At 45.9% G+C, this 21,540-nt stretch overlaps 2 protein-coding genes across 5 annotated transcripts in view; both read left to right on the forward strand.

Moving 5' to 3' along the window:
* Window positions 1-10,495: 10,495 nt before the first annotated feature.
* On the forward strand, window positions 10,496-14,290 carry LOC116084599 (serine protease-like protein 51). 3 transcript variants are annotated; one of them, XM_031361669.1, is made up of 5 exons: window positions 10,496-10,614; window positions 11,727-11,913; window positions 12,552-12,811; window positions 13,664-13,806; window positions 13,980-14,290. In XM_031361669.1, exons 1-5 carry the CDS (start codon window positions 10,515-10,517, stop codon window positions 14,277-14,279), a joined length of 990 nt encoding a protein of 329 aa, XP_031217529.1. In that variant the 5' UTR covers window positions 10,496-10,514; the 3' UTR covers window positions 14,280-14,290. The 3 variants fall into 3 exon arrangements, with proteins under 3 accessions (XP_031217529.1, XP_031217530.1, XP_031217531.1); XM_031361670.1 differs by having other exon boundaries at window positions 10,532-10,643; window positions 11,727-11,818; XM_031361671.1 differs by having other exon boundaries at window positions 10,588-10,614; window positions 11,727-11,818.
* A 6,855-nt stretch (window positions 14,291-21,145) lies between these two features.
* The window catches only part of LOC116085111 (serine protease 52-like), a 9,393-nt gene continuing 8,998 nt past the window's right edge, over window positions 21,146-21,540 (forward strand). Inside the window, exon 1 of one of the 2 annotated variants that reach the window (XM_031362569.1) lies at window positions 21,146-21,275. In XM_031362569.1, the coding sequence (XP_031218429.1) occupies window positions 21,194-21,275 (82 nt within the window). In that variant the 5' untranslated portion in view covers window positions 21,146-21,193. The remainder of the gene's footprint in view (window positions 21,276-21,540) is intronic. The other variant, XM_031362570.1, reaches the window with a different exon arrangement.

Genomic DNA, 21,540 nt, shown 5'->3' on the forward strand with positions numbered 1-21,540 from the left:
TGCATGTATGCTCACTGTTGTGTGTTTACTGCATGTGTGTTCACTGTGGTGCGTTTACTGCATGTGTGTTCACTGTGGTGCGTTTACTGCATGTATGCTCACTGTGGTGCGTTTACTGCATGTGTGTTCACTGTTGTGCGTTTACTGCATGTGTGCTCACTTGCTGTGTTTACTGCATGTGTGCTCACTGTGCTGTGTTTACTGCATGTGTGCTCACTGTGGTGCGTTTACTGCATGTGTGCTCACTGTGGTGCGTTTACTGCATGTGTGCTCACTGTGCTGTGTTTACTGCATGTGTGCTCACTGTGGTGCATTTACTACATGTGTGCTCACTGTGGTGCGTTTACTGCATGTGTGTTCACTGTGGTGTGTTGTGTTTATTGCATGTATGCTCACTGTGGTATATGTCACTCCACATATAGTTTTCTGCTCTTACAGAAAGTTTCATGATCAGAAATGGAGTCCTTTAGGATTTCCCTACCATCATTCCTCTGCATGTAAGTACAAACTTTGGATATCAAATTTGGATTATATAGGACTAGAGTATTTATTTTGAAAATTGCTGATCAAGATATTGAGTTTCACAAATTGTTCAGTGAATTTTGACTTGGGATTAGGACAATCTCCTGTGATTTCTGAAAAGATCTATCTATTTGCCATTTTGGACTATGTTTATGTGAAGTTGCATTCTTGGTAATGAGGGGTATAAAATCAAAAAATTGATCAATATTGATGATGATCTGTCAAATGGTCAGCCAAGATTTTTTTTGATAGAGCCTTGCTATGTATCCTGGCTGTCCTGAAACTCATTGTGTAGACCAGACTGTCCTCAAAATCACAGATATCCATCTGCCTCTGTCTCCTGGGAAATGAAATTAAAGCACAGGTGCCACCACATCTGATAAGATTTAATTCTTTATATGAAACTAAGTAAGCTTATCCACCTCTCTAGTTTATAATTTTGCTTTCATCTTTAGTAAATGGTAAAATTGTGTGTATCCCAAAGAATTATTAAAAATGAATTATTTATAATAAAGGTTTGATTTATATATATATACATATATACATATATATGTTTTATATGCTTTGATGAAATGGTATCACAGAAAATGTTTTAAAATGTGGTGGTTGGATGAGCATTGCCCTCATAGGCTCATGTATTTAAGTGTTTGGTTCCCAGGTGGTGGAATTGTTTGAGAAGGATTAAGAAGGATGGTATTGTTAGAGTAGGTGTGGCCTTGCTGGAAGAAGTGAATTCCTTAGATGGGCTTTGAAGTTTCATGTCAGAAGCCCAGTCTCTCTCTCTCTCTCTGCATGCTACCATAGAATCAGGATTTAAGTTCTGAGCCAGTGATCCAGTACCATACCTGCCTGCCTGCTGCCACAATCCTGCCATAAGGGTAATAATAGACTAACCCTCTGATACTATTCGCAAGTCCCCAATTAAATGCTTTCTTTCATAAGTTGCCTTGGCCATGGTATCACTTCATCTGTAACTAAGGCAAGAAGCCTGCCATAGAATGTAGTGAGCTGCTACCCCCTCCTCCCCAGAATTGGGTGAGCACTGGGGTCAAAGTAGAAAGAACTTGCAGAAACACAAAAGAAGTTACAGAATAAGACATGTGTCTTAGTTAGGCTTTCCATTGCTGCGAATAGACCAAGGCAACCCTTATAAAGAACAACATTTAATTTGGGGCTGGCTTACAGGCTGAGAGGTTCAATCCATTATCATCATGGCAGGAAGCATGGCGGTGTCCAGGCAGGGATGGCACTGGAGAAGCTCAGAATTCTACATCTTGTTCCGAAGCCTGACATCCAAGCAGCTAGGAAAAGGATCTCAAGCCCACTGCCAGAGTGACATACTTTCTCCACCAAGGCCATGCCTCCTAATGGTACCACTCCCTAGGCCAACCATAGTCAAACCATCACAACATGTCACTTGAGGGTGGGTGTCTGGCTGATGCTCCACAGGCATCCTCTAAGTGATGTCAACAAAGTCCTAGCCAGTGACCTTTTGACTTCTAAAGAACAGCCTAGGCATTGTTGAGAAAAGCATAGAAAAGGATTAAAGTTAGTGAAGCATTTTTCTCTTGCTTGTTCTTTTGATACAGCGTTTTCTGCTGTGACCTAGACTTGCTTGAACTCACCAACTAGCCTAGCTTCACCTTGAATTCCCAACAATCCTGTCTCAGCCTTCCGAGTGCTGGAGTTACAGGTGTGAGCTACCATTAAAAATGACTTTTTAAATTTAAGTATAATTCATGCTATGGATGGGACATTTGAATAGTAAAATGATATTATCTGATATTCACACTCGGCTGATGTTCCATGTTTTATTGGGGAACCCTGTGCGAAGAACTTACAGGCTTAGCCTGCAGATTTTGATCCAGTGAGTTCAGAGGAGTGGAGTGGGGCAAACACTTCCCGAATCTGTTTCTGTGTGTCTGCAGTACCATTTCAGGGTCTAATGCTGACTTATATCCAGGAATTCCATAGTGTGGCTGGCTGACCACCTCGAGTTGAGAGGGATGCAACTGGGTAGAATCTTCCCTTCACCTCTAATTTGATTGGGGACTCATTGGGTGCTGGCAAGGGAGAGACACTTGGGATAGGCCTAGGAAACATCCACACAGCTTTCTGGAAGATGCAGGGAATCTTTAGAAGGAGTGCCCAGGAGGTACACCAATAGATGCTTGGAGTCTGAGAGGAGAAAAGAACCCTGGCCCCATGATAGCTCCTCCTCTGACGACTGCATGAAACAGTGAGGATCTCATGCACACCCACAAGAATTAGGTGTAAGTGGTCTCCAGACCCAGAGAATGTGATCTTCTGTGTGTGTTAGCTCACCTGACCTGCTTCTTTGACTCTTGGAAAAGAGGGAGTAGAGCCAATGCTGAAAGGGTCATGGGCCTTCAGACCTTGCCTGAGGAGGGAGCTGAACAATCACCAGATCAAAGTAAAAGTCCTGATTGTGTCCAGGGGTAATTGCATCTGGGTTTGGGTATAGTGACTGTAGAACTATTGCACAAGACCAGTGAAGAAGCCATGGGGCACCCCCAACATTCCCATCAGAGCACAGCAATTCATTCACCTGCATGGTGCATAAACAGAGCAGGGGCTCATAGCTGTGGCTGATCACAGCCCCTATGCTGTTCTGTGTAAACAGTCGAGTCTTATACTCCCCTTTCCTAACACTTTTGGTGCAAGGTTGTCCTCATGGCCAGTGGGAAAATCTTGCCAGAGCCTTTGATTTCTTCCATGGCACTATGGGAAATCTAAGTCAAACAAGTCACCTGATGTTGGAGGCGGATGCCAAATAGGAGTGACATCGTCCATTCATGCTCAATCTTTCATGACATCTGTGGCCAGTTGGTCATAACTGCTTTCTATAGAGCTAGGAATTGGCCCCAAATATTGTCCAATGATATGGGCAGCCACACTGTGAAAACATAAAACCCACTATCATAGTTGGAGCATTGTGTTACAGGCACAGGATCTCACCAGCATCCAGCTAACACCACACATCTCACCAATTGGCACTTTGTTCCTGTAGGTGTCCCTCTGTTTACAGTGACCATGACTAATGAACAGTTACCAAACTGTTAGGAGGTGGCATTGATACTACATGAGAGTGCAGACTCTGCAGTCAGATGTGCAAGCCACCTGTCTTAGCTAGAGTTATATTGCTGTGAAGAGACACTATGACTATAGCACCTCTTATAAAAAAAGAAAATTGGATCTGGTTCTAGAGGTTTAGTCCATTATCATGATGGTGAGAAGCATGGTGGTGTACAAGTAGACATGGTGCTGGAGAAGAAGCGAAGAGGTCTACATCTTTATCTGCAGGCAGCAAAGGGGGACTGTGTGTCTCCTTGAGTGTAGCCTGAGCATATATAACCCCAAAGCCCACCTCCACAGTGATATACTTCCTCCAACAAGGCCATATCTACTTCAACAAAGCTATACCTCCTAATAGTGTCTGCCACTCCCTATGGCCAAGCATTCAAAGACATGAATCTATGGAAGCCTTACCTATTCAAACCACCACCTTTTAAGCCCTGGCCCCCATAGGCCTGTAGCTATAACATAATGCAGAAATGCATTCAGTCCAACTTCAAAAGTTCCCATAGTCTATGAAAGTTCCAAACTTGTTTACGATTCCAAAGTTCAAAATCTCTTCTGAGACTCATGCGATCTCCTAATTGTAATTTCCTGTAAAAAGCAAAAGCAAAAAGCAAATCACATACTTCCAACATATAATGACATAGGATATGCATTACTGTTTCAAAATGGAGGAAAAGGAGCCTTGTGAGGAAACACTGGGCCAAAGAAAGATAACAAACCAACTGGGCAAACTTCAAACTCTACAGCTTCATGTCTGATATCAAAATGCTTTTCAAACCTCCAACTCCTTTCACCTTGGTTGACTACAGCACACTTCTTTCTCTTGGTTTGGTTCCACTCCCTGTTAACAGTTTCCCTCAGCAGGTTTCCCATGGCTCTGGCATCTCTAACTTTTTGGGGTCTCCAAGCCAATCCAGGCTTCACCTTCACAGCCTCATACAGTTTCTCTGGACCTCCATTCGGGGACACCCCTGCCACACACCTGACTTCAGTGGCTTTCCTTAGTCTGGGGAGATTGCATAATCCCTGTCTCCTATCCTTGACTCTAAAGCAAAAAACATGTGGCCAAAGCTGTCAGATTTTGCTGCGTGCTGGGGCTGGAACATGGCTCTCTTGTTCAACCATATCTTCACACAAGCTTTCTACTGTGGATGGTTTTCTTTACTGTTCAAGCTGGTTGTTTAGGAACTTGCTCTACAGACTGATTCTGAACTCAAGAGCTATGTATGCCTCTCTCTCCTAAGTGCTGGGATTAAAGGCATGTGCCACCATGTCTGGACCTAATCTGTTCTTTATTTCCTTTTTACAGGATGGAAGCTTAGCTGGATGGGAGCACCACTACCTTAATTCCATTTTATCTTTAATCTATTTACCTTCCTGAACAAAGGATTTAGCCCCATACCACTTCTTGGTGCCCCTTTAGTCCTTTAACCATACACACCTGACACAGCTTGCTCTGTTTCATCAAAAACCACTCTTTCTAAGAGTGAACCACAGGACAGAGTCTATAGGAGGCTGTTTTGAGATTTCCTTTGCCAGTGTAGTTCATCCAAATCTTCACTTTAGCCTCAGGCAGACTCTTCAGACAAGAGCAAAAGCAGCCACATTCTTCACCAAAATATCACAAGAATGATCTCTAGCCAACATTCTAAAATTCTCCTCTGAAACTTCTTGAGCCAGGCTCTCATAGTTGAAATCACCCTCAGCACAATTGTCTTCCGTGTTCCTACTAGTATGGCCCATAAAGCAGCACTTACAGCATATTATACTGCTTGCCTAACCCAAAGTCCCCAAGTCCATATTCCTCTAAACTAAAACATGGCCAGGCCTATCTTAGTATCAGCTTCTTTCTTAAGATTTTATTTCTGTGAAGAGACATCTTGACCATAGAACCTCTTATAAAAGAAAACATTTAATTTGGGCTGGCTTGCAGTTTTAAAGGTTTGGTCCATTATCATGATAAGTGAGAAGCACTGTGGCATGCAGGCAGACATGGTGCTGCATGAGAGTTCTACAGCTTGATCTGGAGGCAACAGAAGAGGACTGTGTGTCTTGCTGAATGTAGCCTGAGCATACATATAATTCTGCCCCCACAGTGATGTATTTACTTAAACAAGGCCACATCTACTCCAACAAGGCCATACCTCCTAATAGCGTCACTCCCTATGGATAAGCATTCAAACACATGAGTCTATGGGGGCCATTCCTAATCAAACCACCACATTACACATTATACATCTTCAAATATAGTTTCCATCATGTCCACAAGGGACTTGGGGGCATTTCATCTGTCAGGACTTTGCTAATAACAGCCCTCTCAGCTAGTGAGATATAGTTGTGGGTACAGTAGCCACAGTGGCCACATTTGCTGTGACAATTCCGAAGGAAATCTATGGCCCAGGTCACAACTATCACCACTAAGTTTGCATTTGGAGTCGGTGAAAGATCATAATCTCTGACTTATCTGACTCATGAACTTGGAGGTCACTTTTCTGTCTCCCCCTCATAGACTCTAAGTGAGACACACCTCAGATGAGGAGTACTGATTTGCTCTGATGACCCCTACAGGCAATGAAGTCATTTGCTGTCATCTTCAGTGTGCAGAAAAAAAATCCACAAACTATGTTGGTTTAGTTCTTCCCTTGTTTTGTGGTGAGGAAGAGACTCAGATACATCTTGAGGACCCTGCTGCTTTCATGGGTGCTTTTAGACAAAAACAAAACAAAACAACAACAAAACAAACAAACAACAACAAAAACCCTCTGACCCTTTCATAGTTTTAATTAATGTTCTCAGACACTTGTGGATTTTAAATGCCTTGCTCAAAATAATACAGGCCCTGGAGGACAGGGCTAGGATCGAACAACTCACAGCCATTCACAGATCAACTTCCACACTGAATAGAAAGTGAGAATTCCCAGGCATTTATTTATTTATTTATTTATTTATTTATTTATTTATTCTGATATGGTAATGAGGGATCTCTTAGTATGGAAGCAATAGAAAAGAGACCAAGCCACATATTTTAAATAAGACATTCAAAGCTTTTGTGTGGGGCAGAGATGGGAGAAGGGCAGCTTGGGAAGTTGGGGTCTGGCTCTGATAATGCATCAGATTTCTCCACACAACAGAGGGTGTATCAGGCCTTTGTTTGACTTTATGAGGGTGAGCTAGCTTGGTAAAAAAGACACATTCTGCAAAAGAAGCTAGGTAACTCTCGTCCTAACCCACAGATCAGGGATGCTATCTGCAAGCAAAGCCAGTAGGAAGTTAATGTATTGCTCAGCTGTGAGCTAGGCAAAGGGGTGCAAGCTGTACAGAATGGATCCTAGGGCCATCTCAAGAGTCTCTCACTTAGCAGCATCCACTGACGTTCAACAATCTGAGGGTTTAGGGAAGACCCTAACCAGTCAAACATTCTCCTTGTGTGGCCTCATCAGGTGTTTTACAACAAAGCCAAGAGAGGTCAGCATTGAGGGCAAAGGAAACACCCTCTGATGTTAAGGGTAAACAGTTAAAGGCTGAGAGTTTCCCTTTGTGGTAGCCCCCCAGCCTCTTCAATTCTAACTACTTACTAAGCACTTAATAAGTACCAGGCAGCATGCCAGGCACAGAAGGTGTAAGAGCAAAGAGTTGTAATCTAATGGGGGTGGGTGGTAAAGTGATAATACTGAAGATGTAGACTGTTGGGTATCCATTGGAGATAAGGGAAAACAGAGCAGGCAAAGAATGTAGAGAGAGAGAGAGGCTTGGGCAAGGGACAGTATGATGGTTAACACTGTCAGAATGATGGGATCTGAAATCGCCAATTGTCTAGTTCAAGCTAGTTGAGGTATGAAAAGCCATGTCAACCATGGACAGTATCATCCTATAGGCCTGGCTCCTAGAGTGAATAAAAAGGAAAAAGCAAGCTGAGCACCGGCATTCGTTGCTCTCTGCTTCCTGACTGTAGAGGCAATGTGGCCAGCTGCCCCAAGTTCCTACTACCATGATTTCCTCACCACAATGGGTTGTACCCTCAAACTGTGAGCCAAAAGAAAGGCTTTCTCTTTATGATTCATTTATAGGAGCATCTTTTCACAGCAAGAGAGTAGGTGATAATCAAGGCAGGTCTCTTTGACCAGGAGCCTGGAACCTTCACGGAGGAGAGAGGCTTCCAGATGGCTTAGGAACCTTGCATATATACCACTGTTTCTGAAGCAAGTACTTCATTCCTTTTGCGACTGTGCATTCCTTCACTAACAGGACTGTTGATGAATGAGAGCAGATAGGGTGGTTTCCCAGTAAGACAGAGGGCTTAGACCCTGGGATCTCTGGTTGGTTGATGTTGTTGTTCTTCCTATGGGATTGCAAACCCCTTCAGCTCCTTCAGTCCTTACTCTGACTCCCCCATTGGGGACCCTGTGATCAGTTCAATGGTTGGCTGCGAGCATCTGCCTCTGTATATGTCAGACTCTGGTAGAGGCTCTCAGGAGACACCTAAATCAGGCTCCTGTCAGCATACATCAACCAACCAGAGCTCCCAGGGTCTAAACCACCAACAAAGGAGTACACTTGGAGAGACCATGGCTCCAGTTGCATATGTGGCAGAGGATGGCATCAATGGAAGAAAAGGCCCTTGGCCCCCCCCATGAAGGCTAGACGCCCCAGTGTAGGGGAATGCGAGGGCAGGGAGGAGGAAGTGGGTGGGTGAGTGGGAGGCACACCCTCATAGAAACAGGAAGAGGGGGATTGATAGGGGGTCTCTTGGGAGGGATCGGGAAAGGGGATAACATTTGAAATGTAAATAAATAAAATATCCAGTAAAAAAAAGACAGGGCGCTTCCTGAAGCTACTTATTTTGTCAGTGTGAAGTTATAGAGAAGATCTTGAAATGCTGATGAGGATGACAATGTGGAGAGGGTAATGATGGACAGAGGAGATATGAACTGAGGTGGGGAAGGAGGGAAAGGTTCAGAACTCACAATCCTATCCCTAGATAATCCTCTCTCCACTTCTCATGCACCTCTGATGCTCCCCTCTCCCTAAGACCTCCTTTCTGGCCCTACCTCCTGATAGTGCACATCAAAGCAGATAGGGGAATTACAGCTCAGTCCTCCCTTGTCCCTGACATCGCTTTCATCCTAGGACCTTAAAGATGGACCCCTTCTCAGGTTACTTGTATTCTCTGAACTTCCAGTCTGCACTGGTTTCAGACGACGTGTGCTGTGGAGGTGTGTTGTGGCACCTCAATAGCTGTTGTTCTATGTCTCAGCAGTCTCACAATCTCTTTCTGACCTCAGGCCACCAATGTCTCTCACCTGGGTGACTGCCTTCATGATATTGTCTCTTCTGGGTCCTCCAATAACATCCATGTTTTCATGTCATATCCAGAATAGTATCTATCTACCCATACATGTATCTATCTACCCATACATGTATCTACCCATACATGTATCTATCTATACATGTATCTATCTATCTATCTATCTATCTATCTATCTATCTATCTATCTATCTATCTATCTATCTATCTCTGTGTGTGAGAGTGTGATGTGTGTGTGAGCATATGTCTGTTTGTGTGTATGTATATGTGTGAGTATGTATATATGTGAGTTTATGTGAGTGTGTTTGTGTGTGAATATGTGTGTATGTATGTATATGCATGTGTGTATGTGAAAATGCATGTGTTCGCACATGTGTGCATGTGTGTATGTGTGTATGCATGTGCTTATGTGTGTTTATGCATGTGTGTGAGCATATGTATGTGTGAGTGTATGTGTGTAAGAAAGAGAGGTGGATGTGGAGTCTAACGGACAAATTGGGCAACGTTGGGTGTCATTCCGCAGGCTTCACTCATCCTTTTTTTTAAAAAAAATATATGTATTCTGACTGCTCTTCCAGAGGTCCTGAGTTCAATTCCCAGCAACCACATGGTGGCTTACAACCATCTGTAATGGGCTCTGACACCCCTTCTGGTGTGTCAGAAGACAACTATAATTGTACTTACACTTAAAAAATATGTATTTATTTTCATTTTATGTGTATGAGTGTTTTACCTGCATGCATGTATGTGCACCATGTGATGCGTAGTGCTCTCTGAGGTCAGAAGAAGGCATCAAATGTGCTGGAACTGGAGTTAAAGACATTGTGATCCACCACATGGGTACTAAGAGTTGAACCCTCATCCTCTACAAGAGCATCAAGAACTCTTAATTGATGGGTCATTGATCCAAGCCCCACCCGAACTCTGCATAGTTGTTCAAATGTAGGGTCTCTCACTGTCCTGGCTAGGTTAGGCCGACTAGCCAGCATGCCCCAAGGATCTACCTACCTCTGCCTCTCTAGTGCTGGGATTACAAGCATTTGCCACCATGTCCCCCTTTCTTTAATGAAATACAGGTTCTAGAGTTTGAACTCCAGCCTTTGCACTTGCAAGGCAAGCACTTTGCTGACTGTAGCTCACTCTAGAGTGATCTTTTAATCTGAGTGGTACATTGCCACCCACTTTAGTTCTTCTTCTCCAACCAACTCATGATAGGGTTGACACTTCCTATAAAGGCACATGGAACTTTTCAGACCCAATTTCCGAGAATATAAAAATCTCACCCAGAGACCCAAGCTCTTTACTGCCAGAGGTGGCAGTAGAATAAGTGACTTCTCAATGTGTTCAGAGTCAAGGGCAGGGACAGAGCACACAAATGGGTGACGGTCAGCATGAAGCATCTAGAGTACCCCTTAACCACTATGCAAAGGGACCGATAACCAGGAAGGCCTGGGAGAGAGACTCGGTTCAGTCAGGCTGTGTCTAATCCCAGCACTTACTGTGATGTCACCAGGCCAGGCTCTGCCATGCATTTGTGATGCCCAACTGTGGCATCCACAGCTGCTGTTGTATCTATGTGGGCAGGATGTCAAGGCAGGCACCACTGCACCGGAATGACAACACGATGCTCTCACTTCTAATTGCACTGCTCATGGTATCCAAGGGACAAGCCCAGGACCAGCAAGGTTAGTGTTAGGCCAGCCCAGAACAAAAGGTAGGAAAAAGCCTGCCACCTCATCCCCCGATCCCCTAGGGTGGATGGGAGCTAGCTCCAGAGTTAAGAGAATTTCTAACCCAAATCCAGAGACTATAAAATCTCACCCAGAGACCCAAAGCTCTTTACCGCTAGAGGTGGCAGCAGATGGAATCTGGCTTAGGAAACGAGGCGACTATAACCGATTGACCAAAGCATATGTACTGGACTGGTTGAAGATGCTATCTACAGTGAACCCCTCAGGGTCTGGGTCCAGGTTCTAGAATCACAGGAGCCTTGGGGCAAGATGAACACCTAGCTAAATTTCCCCCACCCTACACCTTCTCTGTAAATGAAGAGAGGACCTTTCTAGGCCTAGGCCCTGAATGAGGCAGCAGAAGGGGCTAGGGTAGACTAGGGATATATTTAATTCAGAAAATTTATTAGATCACGTTGCTATAAGAAGTAATTTCATGTAAAATTTGCTTTGAGGTCCTGGGAGAAGGTCTGTGGGTAGACCAGAGGAGTAAATGCTTGCTACTCTTCTGGCAGAATTACAGCAGGTACCCTACCCAAAGGGATACTGACACATATTATGGCTCACAGAGTGGCTTTGATATATTTGATTTGCAATCTCTCTCTGTCTCTGTCTCTGTCTCTCTCTCACTTTCTCTTTCCCTCTCTCTCTCTCTCTCTCTCTCTCTCTCTCTCTCTCTCTCTGTGTGTGAGTGCATTTTGTGCATGTGTGTGTTATAACTTCATCTTTCTCAAAGTCACTCACCGCTATTTTACAATTCTATCAAGCAAACAACATTAGCTGCTAAATTTCAGTTGCTTTTCATACAATTGCCCTTCAAACACCCTTTAAACATAGACTACGTATTTATGATTTCTGTGGTAGGTCCATTTTTGTTAATTTCCCTTTTCTGCACTGGCCATTTTCAGATTGGAGGTATTTTCTAAGATCTGTCCTGTGAGCCCCCTCATTCAGTTTCCCTCAGGTGCCACCTGAACTTAAGTGGGAAGGTTCTGGGAATGTGGAGTGAGGATTTTTCTGGGCCCCTTTCTGTATCAATGGCTCTTTGCTTTCTCTCTCAAAATCAGTTCTGTGTGGCCACAGACCTGCCTTTCCAAACTCATCATGGTTGCCATTGCGGGAGCTGCTTGAGGTCCAGCCTGGTGAATTCCCATGGCAAGTGAGTATCCAGATGCTCGGGAAACACCTGTGTGGAGGCTCCATCATCCACCAGTGGTGGGTTCTGACAGCAGCACACTGCTTCCCGAGAACCCTGTAAGTGTCTGGGGCATTGCTCTAATTTACATCCAACCTAGTACACGTGCAGTCTGGGACACAAAAACTTGAAGTTTGGTACACAAAACTTTTGAAGCCATAGGCTCTGCTCCCAGTGCCTTGGGACTGACATCTGTCCCTATCCAGTCACCCCTCTTGACTTAATCAACTCTATCCAAAGTTGGCTACTTTTTGCAGTGTTGGGGAAGTCTGTGTAGGCTTCCCTTTTCCTGTCCACCATCTGCATGTAAAGACACTGCATTAGATTCATCCATCCACTGTACACACATTGGACACCTACTGGGTACTGTTTCGATTGACTGCTAAGGATATAGCAGTCAATAAGATAGCCAAGGTTCCTGTCACTGAGGTGTCCACAAGGTCTTTTTCTCAGTGGGCACATTACATTTCTGTTGGTCAGCACTTCCCTTGAGTCTATGGTTTCACTCTCGCAGAGCTGCATCTGTGTCTGGACCCTGGCTCACACCTCCTTGGTCCCTCTAGACCCCCTGCACCCCACAGCATACCCACTACTATACACTATTGAGTGGTGAGTTCTACTGCTTGAGGATGTGTCTGCAGAAACAATGTGGCCCACAGCCATGGTCAGCTGTGCTGCTTTTGTATCCATCCCTCAGATTAGAACTGGTAGCAGTGAACATCACTGTGGTCATGGGCATCAAGACTTTCAGTGATAGCAACTTGGAGAGAAAACAAGTGCAGAAGATCATCGCTCACAAAGACTACAAGCCGCCCCACCTCGACAGCGACCTCTGCCTACTCCTACTTGCCACGCCAATCCAATTCAATAAAGTCAAAATGCCCATCTGCCTGCCACAGAGGGAGAGCTCCTGGGACCGGTGTTGGATGTCAGAGTGGGCATATACTCATGGCCATGGTATGCACCTGGCCTTCATGCCAGTATGAAACTCACATGCAGGCTGCTTTCTGCTGAGCAAAATGGTGGTTTACATGGGGGAGAACTTGGGTTTGAATTTGTGGGGAGGCACCTTCTTTTATTACCTTTTCCCGTCCATAGAATAACAGCAATGTCTCCCTCAGCTAAATCATGCAGATGAAATGGATGAAATTATATAGATAAACACATGGGGCCTAGAAGAATCTCAAAACCTGAAAATAACGGTCATTTTTATGGATTGCATAAAAATCGTTTGGCTTGCTTCCATCTGTTTGCCTCACATACAGTCCATCATTTGTTGATATAACCAAGCCAGTGGCTTCACTGGAGAGGTGGATATCGGTGTCTCAGCTCCTTTCCCTGCAGAGCACCGGGTTGGTCACCCATGGAAGACTCCTGAGAGGGAAAGAATAGAGGAGAAAGCCAGGATTTCCTTTAGCACCATGGTTATTTACCCCCTTCAAGATGGTGCACCCCGATGTGTGCTCTCTTCCAAGTGTTTCCATTTGGCTTGCCAAAGACAAGATGTGGGCCACTGGTGTCAAAGCGCTGCTCTAACGACACAAGGACAAAGGGTAGCTTCAGAGGAATCTGCCCTATAGGGTAAGGGACTGGGTTGCTTCTGGAGAAAGCCTGCATCCTCTAGGCAGATGCACTGTAGAGGACTACTCGTTGAGAGAGGTACCTGGAAGACGCAGAGCAGGGTCTTACACTAAGTCATCCACAAGAGAGGATCTGTGAGTCACCAGACTTCCACACTGGTGTGGGTGGGTGGGTCACTCTTGCAGCCAATGCATGCTCGTTCTCAGGCGAGCTTCCTTCTTTTGCCAGGTTCAGCCAAAGGCTTAAACATGCACCTTAAGAAGCTGAGGGTGGTTCAGATTAGCTGGAGGGCATGTGCCAAGAGGGTGACTCAGCTCTCCAGGAACATGCTTTGTGCCTGGAAGGAAGTGGGTACCAACGGCAAGTGCCAGGTACTCAGTCTCCTGTCATACCTCTTCCTACAACACCCCACAATTCTTAGTTTCCCAGGAGGAGTCCAGGAGGGGGGCCCTTGCTCATACCACTAGCCACCACCCTTTTATATTCTCTCGCTGTTGGCTCTGCTGGCCTCTTACATAATGCTTCTTGTTTTTCTCATTCCCAGGGAGACAGCGGGGCACCCATGGTCTGTGCTAACTGGGAGACTCGGAGACTCTTTCAAGTGGGTGTCTTCAGCTGGGGCGTAACTTCGGGATCCAGGGGGAGGCCTGGCATGTTTGTGTCTGTGGCTCAGTTTATCCCATGGATCCTGGAGGAGACACAAAGGGAGGGACAAGCCCTCACCCTCTCAAAAGCCTCAAAAAGTCTCTTGGCTTGCGCTCCACGCTACCATTCCATATTGCTAAGCTTGGGCTCTCAGATACTGCTTGCTGCCATGTTTTCTGGGGATAAAGCAAATTGCTAAGCTCTGACTCTCTTACTGTTTGCCCAGTCTGTTGTCTCCCACATCTGAAGAACACTGACTGTGGGTTGGTCTCTACATCAGTCGAGTGAGCTACAGACTTACTTAGTTCCCATCTCACACTCTAATATAGGAATGTCAAACTCCATGCTGAAAGAGGTACTGTCGGTGTTGGGGAGGGGGTAGGAATCCCAGAGGAAAACACCATGTCCTCTGACAGAGAAGGGTCAGGAGAATGTGATTCAGGGAATCTTTGACAATTTCCCATGGGGAGTCACTCTTTCCTTCCCTGTCTATGAAGGAGTCTTTTCTCACTCTCACATTCTGACTTGCTTCTTCCTCTCTTGGAACATGATCATACCTAGCCATAGACTAGCCTTGTTTCTGTTGGTCCAACACCCAACCTAGGTCTGCATCCGGGGAGCTCCCAACCTATGCTGCAAGCAGATGCCTCCACACCCTGGACATGCATAAAGATCTCTTCATATGTAGCAGGTAGGGTCAGGACTCTCTGGTCCAATTTGAAGCTAAAAGTGGGAGATTATGACTCAGGACTTAGAGACCACACCTTTTTTCCCTTTCTTAACTTTTTTTTTTTAAACCCACTTCCTGATGACAATTTGTTCCAGAAGCTCTGATGTGTATCTATTTCTCCTTCTCCATGGACTCTGAGACTGCCCAGTGACCAGTCACCCATCATCATGTGTGAGAGTGAATGGAATTAATTCAGGAACACCAGAGCCAACATACCCTTCCACTTCAAACAACTGACAGGGTAGCTTGTTGCCAGGCACAACACAAAGGGTAAGAATTTGGGCTTAGAAAACCACAGGACTATGTCTGAAGACCAGTGTTATACTATGCCTCCAGGGACAAATGGTGGTTACATCTCTAGATATTTTCTAGGTCAGTCTATCTGGCATAGATTAAAAAGGAGACAACCAGTTGTACAGACACAGGAGTTTATTTTCTCATTTATTCATTTGGACACTTGGTGAACACTATATAGTAAGGATACAGGAAAATGCAAGATATGAAAGGCTCATGTCTTCAAATGTGTCACTTCTAAAATGATATATTGTAAATCACTTGTACTTGACAGGATCTCCTAGTGCTTACTATCATTATACAAACATATGTATATGTAGTTTCATTACATATATAATTTACATAATTTCATTCTACTTTATATTATCCATCTATTTTCTAAGGATTATGGGATAAGGGCACTGGCCCATGGCAGGGATTATAAGGTACAGTAAGAAATATGTCCTACCTGAGCTGTCATTCCAGAGAAGGCACTCAGTTGAAATGCAGTCTCTGATGTGTCCAACTGGCAGAACGTTGCCAGGAGGGGTGAGCTAACACTCCCTGGTCCCAAGCACAACAGTGTGTACCTGATGAGGCTTAATCACAGGTGTCCTTAGTCCGGAAATCAGCATGATTCACAGCAGTCAACTCACTCACCACAAGAAAGTTCTAGAAGATGCTGGCCCTTGACTTCTCCATTTGACCCAGTTCTCTCTCTTCAGATCTATGTGCTATTCTTGCCTGGGTCCTAGAGGGCTGCCTCCTAAGGCCCGAGCCACCAGAGGCTGATAGACTCCCCCAGAAAGCAGTGACCAAAGCACGAGAGCAGAAAGTGAGAAGGCCAGAGGGTATTTCTTTCCTGTCCCCTTCCTTTTTAGGTCACGGTGCTGCCACTGGCCAGTTCCCACTGATGGCCCTTTCTTCGCTAGCCCCGCCCCCCGTGGCTTTCCTGGGTCTAGGAAGGAGAGAGTCTCTCTACCCTTTGGCTGATTACTTTGGCTAGTCTCTTTAGTTGCTACAGTGTCCATAATGTTCACGCCAACATCAAAATGTCTCCATCCAAGTTTCCAGTGTTGAAATTCCAGTTCCTCCCTGAGCTCAGTCTCGCCCTCATAACCATCAACCACCCTAATTCCACCTCAGGGATTCAGATAGTTGTGAGAGGCCCAAGAAAAAGATTATCAAACCCTCTGACTAGGTCCACCTTTCTCAGCTGTCCCGATGGACAATCATCAGGTAGGATCTTATGGAAATACAAGGTCAGGGCCCTCTCTCACCTTGCACCCCAATCCCAAAGTCTCCAGATCCGGAATTGAACTTTTGTAGCACTGTACACAGCCATCCAACTGGTCTCATGCAAGAAAGAATCAGGGCAGAGCTGAAATCCAAAAGGGAAAAAAGGCAAGGCTGAGATCCGCAGGGAACCATGTCTGTTTCCTAATCTGTCTCCTGCTCCAAATAGCTCTGCTCTCTTCCCCCCACTTGTGTTGATGTGTTTCCTGCCTGGGCAGCAGATGCCATGGAGACTTAAACTGGGTCATGGAAGGTGGTGGTGGCTGATACAAGCCCACAGGCCATGTCCTCCTCTGACCTGGTTCTCCAGAGTCTCGGCCTGGGGTTCAGAGCACAGACCTGACAAGGACACAGCTCCCAGAGCATCTGAGCAGGGTCTTTGCTCCCTAGAGCCACAGTGAAAGGTCCCCTGTGCAGCCAGAGATTGGGCAGGGCCTGTTCTATAGGTGGGGACAAGAGCCTTGTGAGACAAAAAGCCCCTTCCTTTCTTTTGGGTAGCCTGGGATCTGCTTGCTGGGAGAGCTTAGGGGCTGTCTTCCAGTCGATCGAACTCTAGGGTTCCAGCAGAACCTAAACAGGAGAATAACTGAGATTATAATGTAAATTATACACTGAAACCTGGACTTGCCTCTGCTCATGGAGGCAAAGCAAGATGAATGTCACCTGGCTACATGCCTCCAGCCTTCCGCATGTACACGATATCCTTGTTATCAGGTTCTTCCTGCTCTGCCTCCAAAGAGAATGCTCCCATTAGCCGCTGCTTCTCTCAAGTTCTCTACCCAGCACTATGCTCTGAACCCCCTTCCCTCCTCCTCCTTCTCCCTCTCCCTCCCCTTTCTCATCCCCCCTCTCCTTCCTCCCCCCTCTCCCCCTTCTTCCCTTCTCCTTCCCCCTTTCCCTTCTACCCCCTTCCCCCTCTGGACTACCACCATCATTGCCTGAGCAGTGCTGTGTATGTTCTCTGAACAAGGTTGGTGTTCCTAACCCATTGTGTAGCTGGTTTGGGAGGCTAAGCCACTAAAGACATCATTTAAAGTTAAATGAGGTCAAAAGTGGGTGGGGCTTGTCTACAGGATAGTGTCCTTATAAGAACACTTTTGTAAGAGTGACAGGTATACACACACACACACACAGACACACACACACCCCTATACACAGGAATGAGGAAGGGGGATATGAGGACACAGAAAGTTGCCTGACTAGAAGCTAGGAAGAGAGCCTTCACTGGGAGCCTAGATCTTGGCTTCTAATACCTGAAGAATTTCCACCAATTCAGTCCTTAACTCAGAAAATAAGCACCGAGTGTTTTATCCAATCAGCCTATGGTTTCTTGGGGTGGCAGCCTTGGCAGAGGATGACAGTATTAAAAACTGATTTCTGCTTACATGTTGGACCTTAGAATTGCAGCGGAGGTGTTGTCAGCAAATGGGGTGTCTTAGGTACTTTCTTGGTTGACTCAGCAGGTTCCAGAGTATGCACAGTCCACCATGGTTGGGGAGGGCTGGTTGCTCTAGTGGCAATGAGAGCTTACAGCTGGTCACTTCGTGGCAGCAGAGCTGAGGATACAGGCCCATGGGGGAGGGAATTGACTCAGGGGTTAAATATACTTGTACCAGCCTAGGAACTTGAATTTGAATCCTCAGATCCAGCTAATGTCTGGGTATAGCTGCACATAACTGCGATCCCAGCAATTGGGAGATGAAGCAAGAAGAACCCGATAACTTGTTGGCCAACCTAACCCAAACAGCAAGATTCAGGTTCAGTAAGAGACTGTATCAAGAGAATAAGGCTGAGGGTAGTAGAGGGAAACCCAACTCAATACACGCGCACACACACACACACACACACACACACACACACATGCACACACGCGCACACACGCGCACACACACACACACAGTGGAGTAAGCTCCAACTATAACCTTCAGAATCCCCCTTCTCCTGCCCCTGGTGGGTTATGTCAACCACATAGGCACAGGCCCTGAGTTCAAAATATTCCATCCTACACCCAATAGTCCATAGTTGGAGTGTTCACACACAGGAACCTGTAGGGGACATTTCACATTCAAACCACAGTGGGACTACCACCCCCATCCTTTATATCGAGGGATTTGTTTGTATACATAGCGCAGGGGCATTTTAAAAATCTGGCTTTTGAGTTGTCACTTCTAGGGAGCAAGTGTGCCATTTTGAGGAGGCTCTGTGAATGGAAAGACATGTACCTGCCTGTACACTAGACTCAGAACTTTTTCCTCTCCTGGTCCAGCTCTTCCTGAGCTCCAGCCCCTGTCGATGGAAGGTGTTTTCTCTTTCCAGAATGTCATACAATTGGGACCACATGGCAAGGAGCCATTTATGTCCAATTTCATCACTGGCCTAACATACCTGTTTGGGGTGCTGGCAGGTTCAGCAATGGCTCCTCTTCAGTGCTAAGTGGTCTTACTACTGTGTAGGTATGCCACCTGTGGAACCAGTCCCCTAAGCCTGGGCATGTAGGTTGTTACTAGGGTTTAGTAGTTATGAATAAAGCTGTCACAAATGCTTGACTTGTATTTTCATTCATTTCTTTCCTTCCTACGTTTTTTGCAGAACAGGGGCCTTGAACCCATAACCTCACATACGATAGGCTAGTACTGTATGGTAAGATGCAACTCCAGCCCTCCCCCCCCACCCCACTTATTTTTTTCTATTTTAAAATAAGATCTAAGTTAATCAATCTGGCTTTGAACTCATTCTGTAGTCCAGGCTGGCCTTGAACCTATGAGATCTTCTTGCCTCTGCCTCCTTTCTCAGGCCTGGGATTACAGACCTGTGCCACCAGACCTGATCCCATGTTGTTTTGGTTTAAATGTGAATGCTTGGAGATTGTTTGGGGGCACAAATGGGGATAACACAGATGTGTTTTCCTGGAAAGGAAGCTATGTAGAAAAACTGGGTGGCATGTATGAGAAGTTCTGGGAAGTCTCTAGGAGTGGTTTACTCCATTTCACATGCACATGTGACCCTGCCCTCCCCCACCCCCAGGGCCCAGGTGTTTATAGATAGTGAGAACCACAAGGTTCTGTTGTAAGAAACAAAGGAAGGAGCTTTTCCACCATTTCTGCCCCCACCTGGTAGTGAAAAGGTAGGCGCTTACTTGATGAACTCCAAAACTCAGCTGATAGCGGTGGCAGCATTACGCATTCTCCTTATGACAAGTCTCACATCCATAACGAACTCTTTAACCTTTCACGAGGCAGTCATTCTGATGGACATTTCCAAGAATTAAAAAAAAATTACATTAGTATATTCAGGATGTCTGTGTGTATGTGTGTGTGTGTATACGCGCGTGTGTGCCTGTCTGTGTGTGTGTAGAGGTGAATATACAGAGGCCAGAGGATAGCCTGGGTGTTGTTCCTGTCCATTTACTTTGAAGCAGAGTTTTTTCCATTGGGTTGGAACTCATCAAGTACACTAGGCTTCCTGGCTAGAAAGTTCCCAGGGATCTGCCTGTCTCTGCCTCTCCAACACTGAGATTACAAGGGTACTAAACCTGCCTTTTATCTTTGTGTGGGGTCTGGGGATCAAACCCAACCTTGTGCTTATAAGCCCTTGATGGACTGAACTGCCTCCGGAATGATCGTGGGGATTCCGAGGGTCACAGTTTAATTTACAGCCACTTCTGTTCTTTCTCTAGACCACTTCTAGGCTCAGCTTTCTCCTCTGGAGAACTCTACCTCATGGCCCCTTCCTCACCCAGCACCACGACCCTGTCCTGACCCCAAGTGACACCCTTTCTCCATGATGTTAAGGCACTCTCTTTGCTCCATCTTTTACCCAGATGGCATGAGAGTTCCCAGAGCTCAGAGAATATCTACTGTTCCTCTGGTCGCATCCTCCAAGGCCAAGGCGGGCTCAATAGGGCTAGGAGCAAACACAAATGAGGAATGAGTGCAGGGGAGTTCCACCCTAGCACCCCACAGAGGTAGTGCCCCCAGTGTCCCAGGCTGAGAGCTTCCTCTTGAGAGGAGCTGATGGCCAAGGTTATGTCTCTGCCAGGAGACAGTAGCAGTGTACCTGGGGGATTGTATCAGAGGCTCAAAATATGACCGGTCCTGTGGTGGGATACCTGCCTTAGTGTAGTGGTTCTCAACCAATGGGTCATGATCCTTTCACAGGGGTCGTCTGAGACCATAGGAAAACACAGGTATTTACAGTATGATTCATAACAGTAGCAAAATACAGTTACGAAGTAGCAATGAAAATAATTTATGGTTGGAGGGGGGTCACTATAACACAAGGAACTGTAATTAGGACTCACAGCATCAGAATGGTTGAGAACCCCTGTCTTAGTGCATTAGCCCTTTCAATGCCTCAGAGATGTATTATCACCTATTTTTAGATAAATATGAGAATCTAAATCAAGTGGCTTCCCCAATATCCTACTGGTCTTATCTCTGGTGACGTGAGCTCTCTCCCATAGAGTGTGCATTGGTATCTCTGCATACTCTATGGGTATTGTGTCGTCTGATTTATTTGAGCCACATACCTCAGCTTCCTTCTTATTAACCAAGACCATGCCTTCGGCCATTGCATCCCTGGGCATCTGCAAACCAATCTGTTGGAACTCCACTGTTTTTGAAGCTCCCAATATCACTTCCTGTCACCCTGGTCATTACACCCTTCCTATCCTCCATTTCCTGGAGGGCTCAGGAGGCTACCTGCTGCTTAGGGTGGCCCACCCAGGCCCATTGTGATCTCAGTGCTCATCTAGGCTCAGCCCTCCATCACTTGCCTCAGTTGAAGCTCCCTAGTGCTGATGTGCAGGCAAGCTGATGAAAGGATGGAGGGACAGAAGAACAGGGCTGTTGCTGCCGTTGACCCTCCTGTTGTTCTGGGAGCATAACTCACTGGCATGTAGGTTTCTGGGGACCCTGGGGCTCAGTCCCTAAGGGGTGGGAGAATCACCTGGGAACTAGTTCCAAAGGCAGTTTCCCAAGGGTGGTGATTCAGTAGTTTGGGGTGGGGGCAGGGCAGGATTTAGGGATCTGAGGTAGCTGGGCCCTGACCAATGATCGCTGAGATTCTTTCTTATACCACCCGCCCTTTAAAGTTGTTGGGGGTTGGGGAGCCTGGTTTCCGTGTGTGTGTGTGTGTGTGTGTGTGTGTGTGTGTGTGTGTG

The sequence above is a fragment of the Mastomys coucha genome, unplaced genomic scaffold (genome assembly GCF_008632895.1).
Source record: "Mastomys coucha isolate ucsf_1 unplaced genomic scaffold, UCSF_Mcou_1 pScaffold9, whole genome shotgun sequence".
NCBI classification, from domain to species: Eukaryota; Metazoa; Chordata; class Mammalia; order Rodentia; family Muridae; genus Mastomys; species Mastomys coucha.

What these genes read in the sequence shown, in the direction of transcription:
- LOC116084599 (XM_031361669.1), top strand. Translation starts at nt 10,515, where the DNA reads ATGTCAAGGCAGGCACCACTGCACCGGAATGACAACACGATGCTCTCA. An exon ending in CACTGCTTCCCGAGAACCCT is followed by an intron (nt 11,914 to 12,551) that starts GTAAGTGTCTGG and finishes TCCATCCCTCAG; the next exon opens with ATTAGAACTGGTAGCAGTGA. An exon ending in GTACCAACGGCAAGTGCCAG is followed by an intron (nt 13,807 to 13,979) that starts GTACTCAGTCTC and finishes TCTCATTCCCAG; the next exon opens with GGAGACAGCGGGGCACCCAT.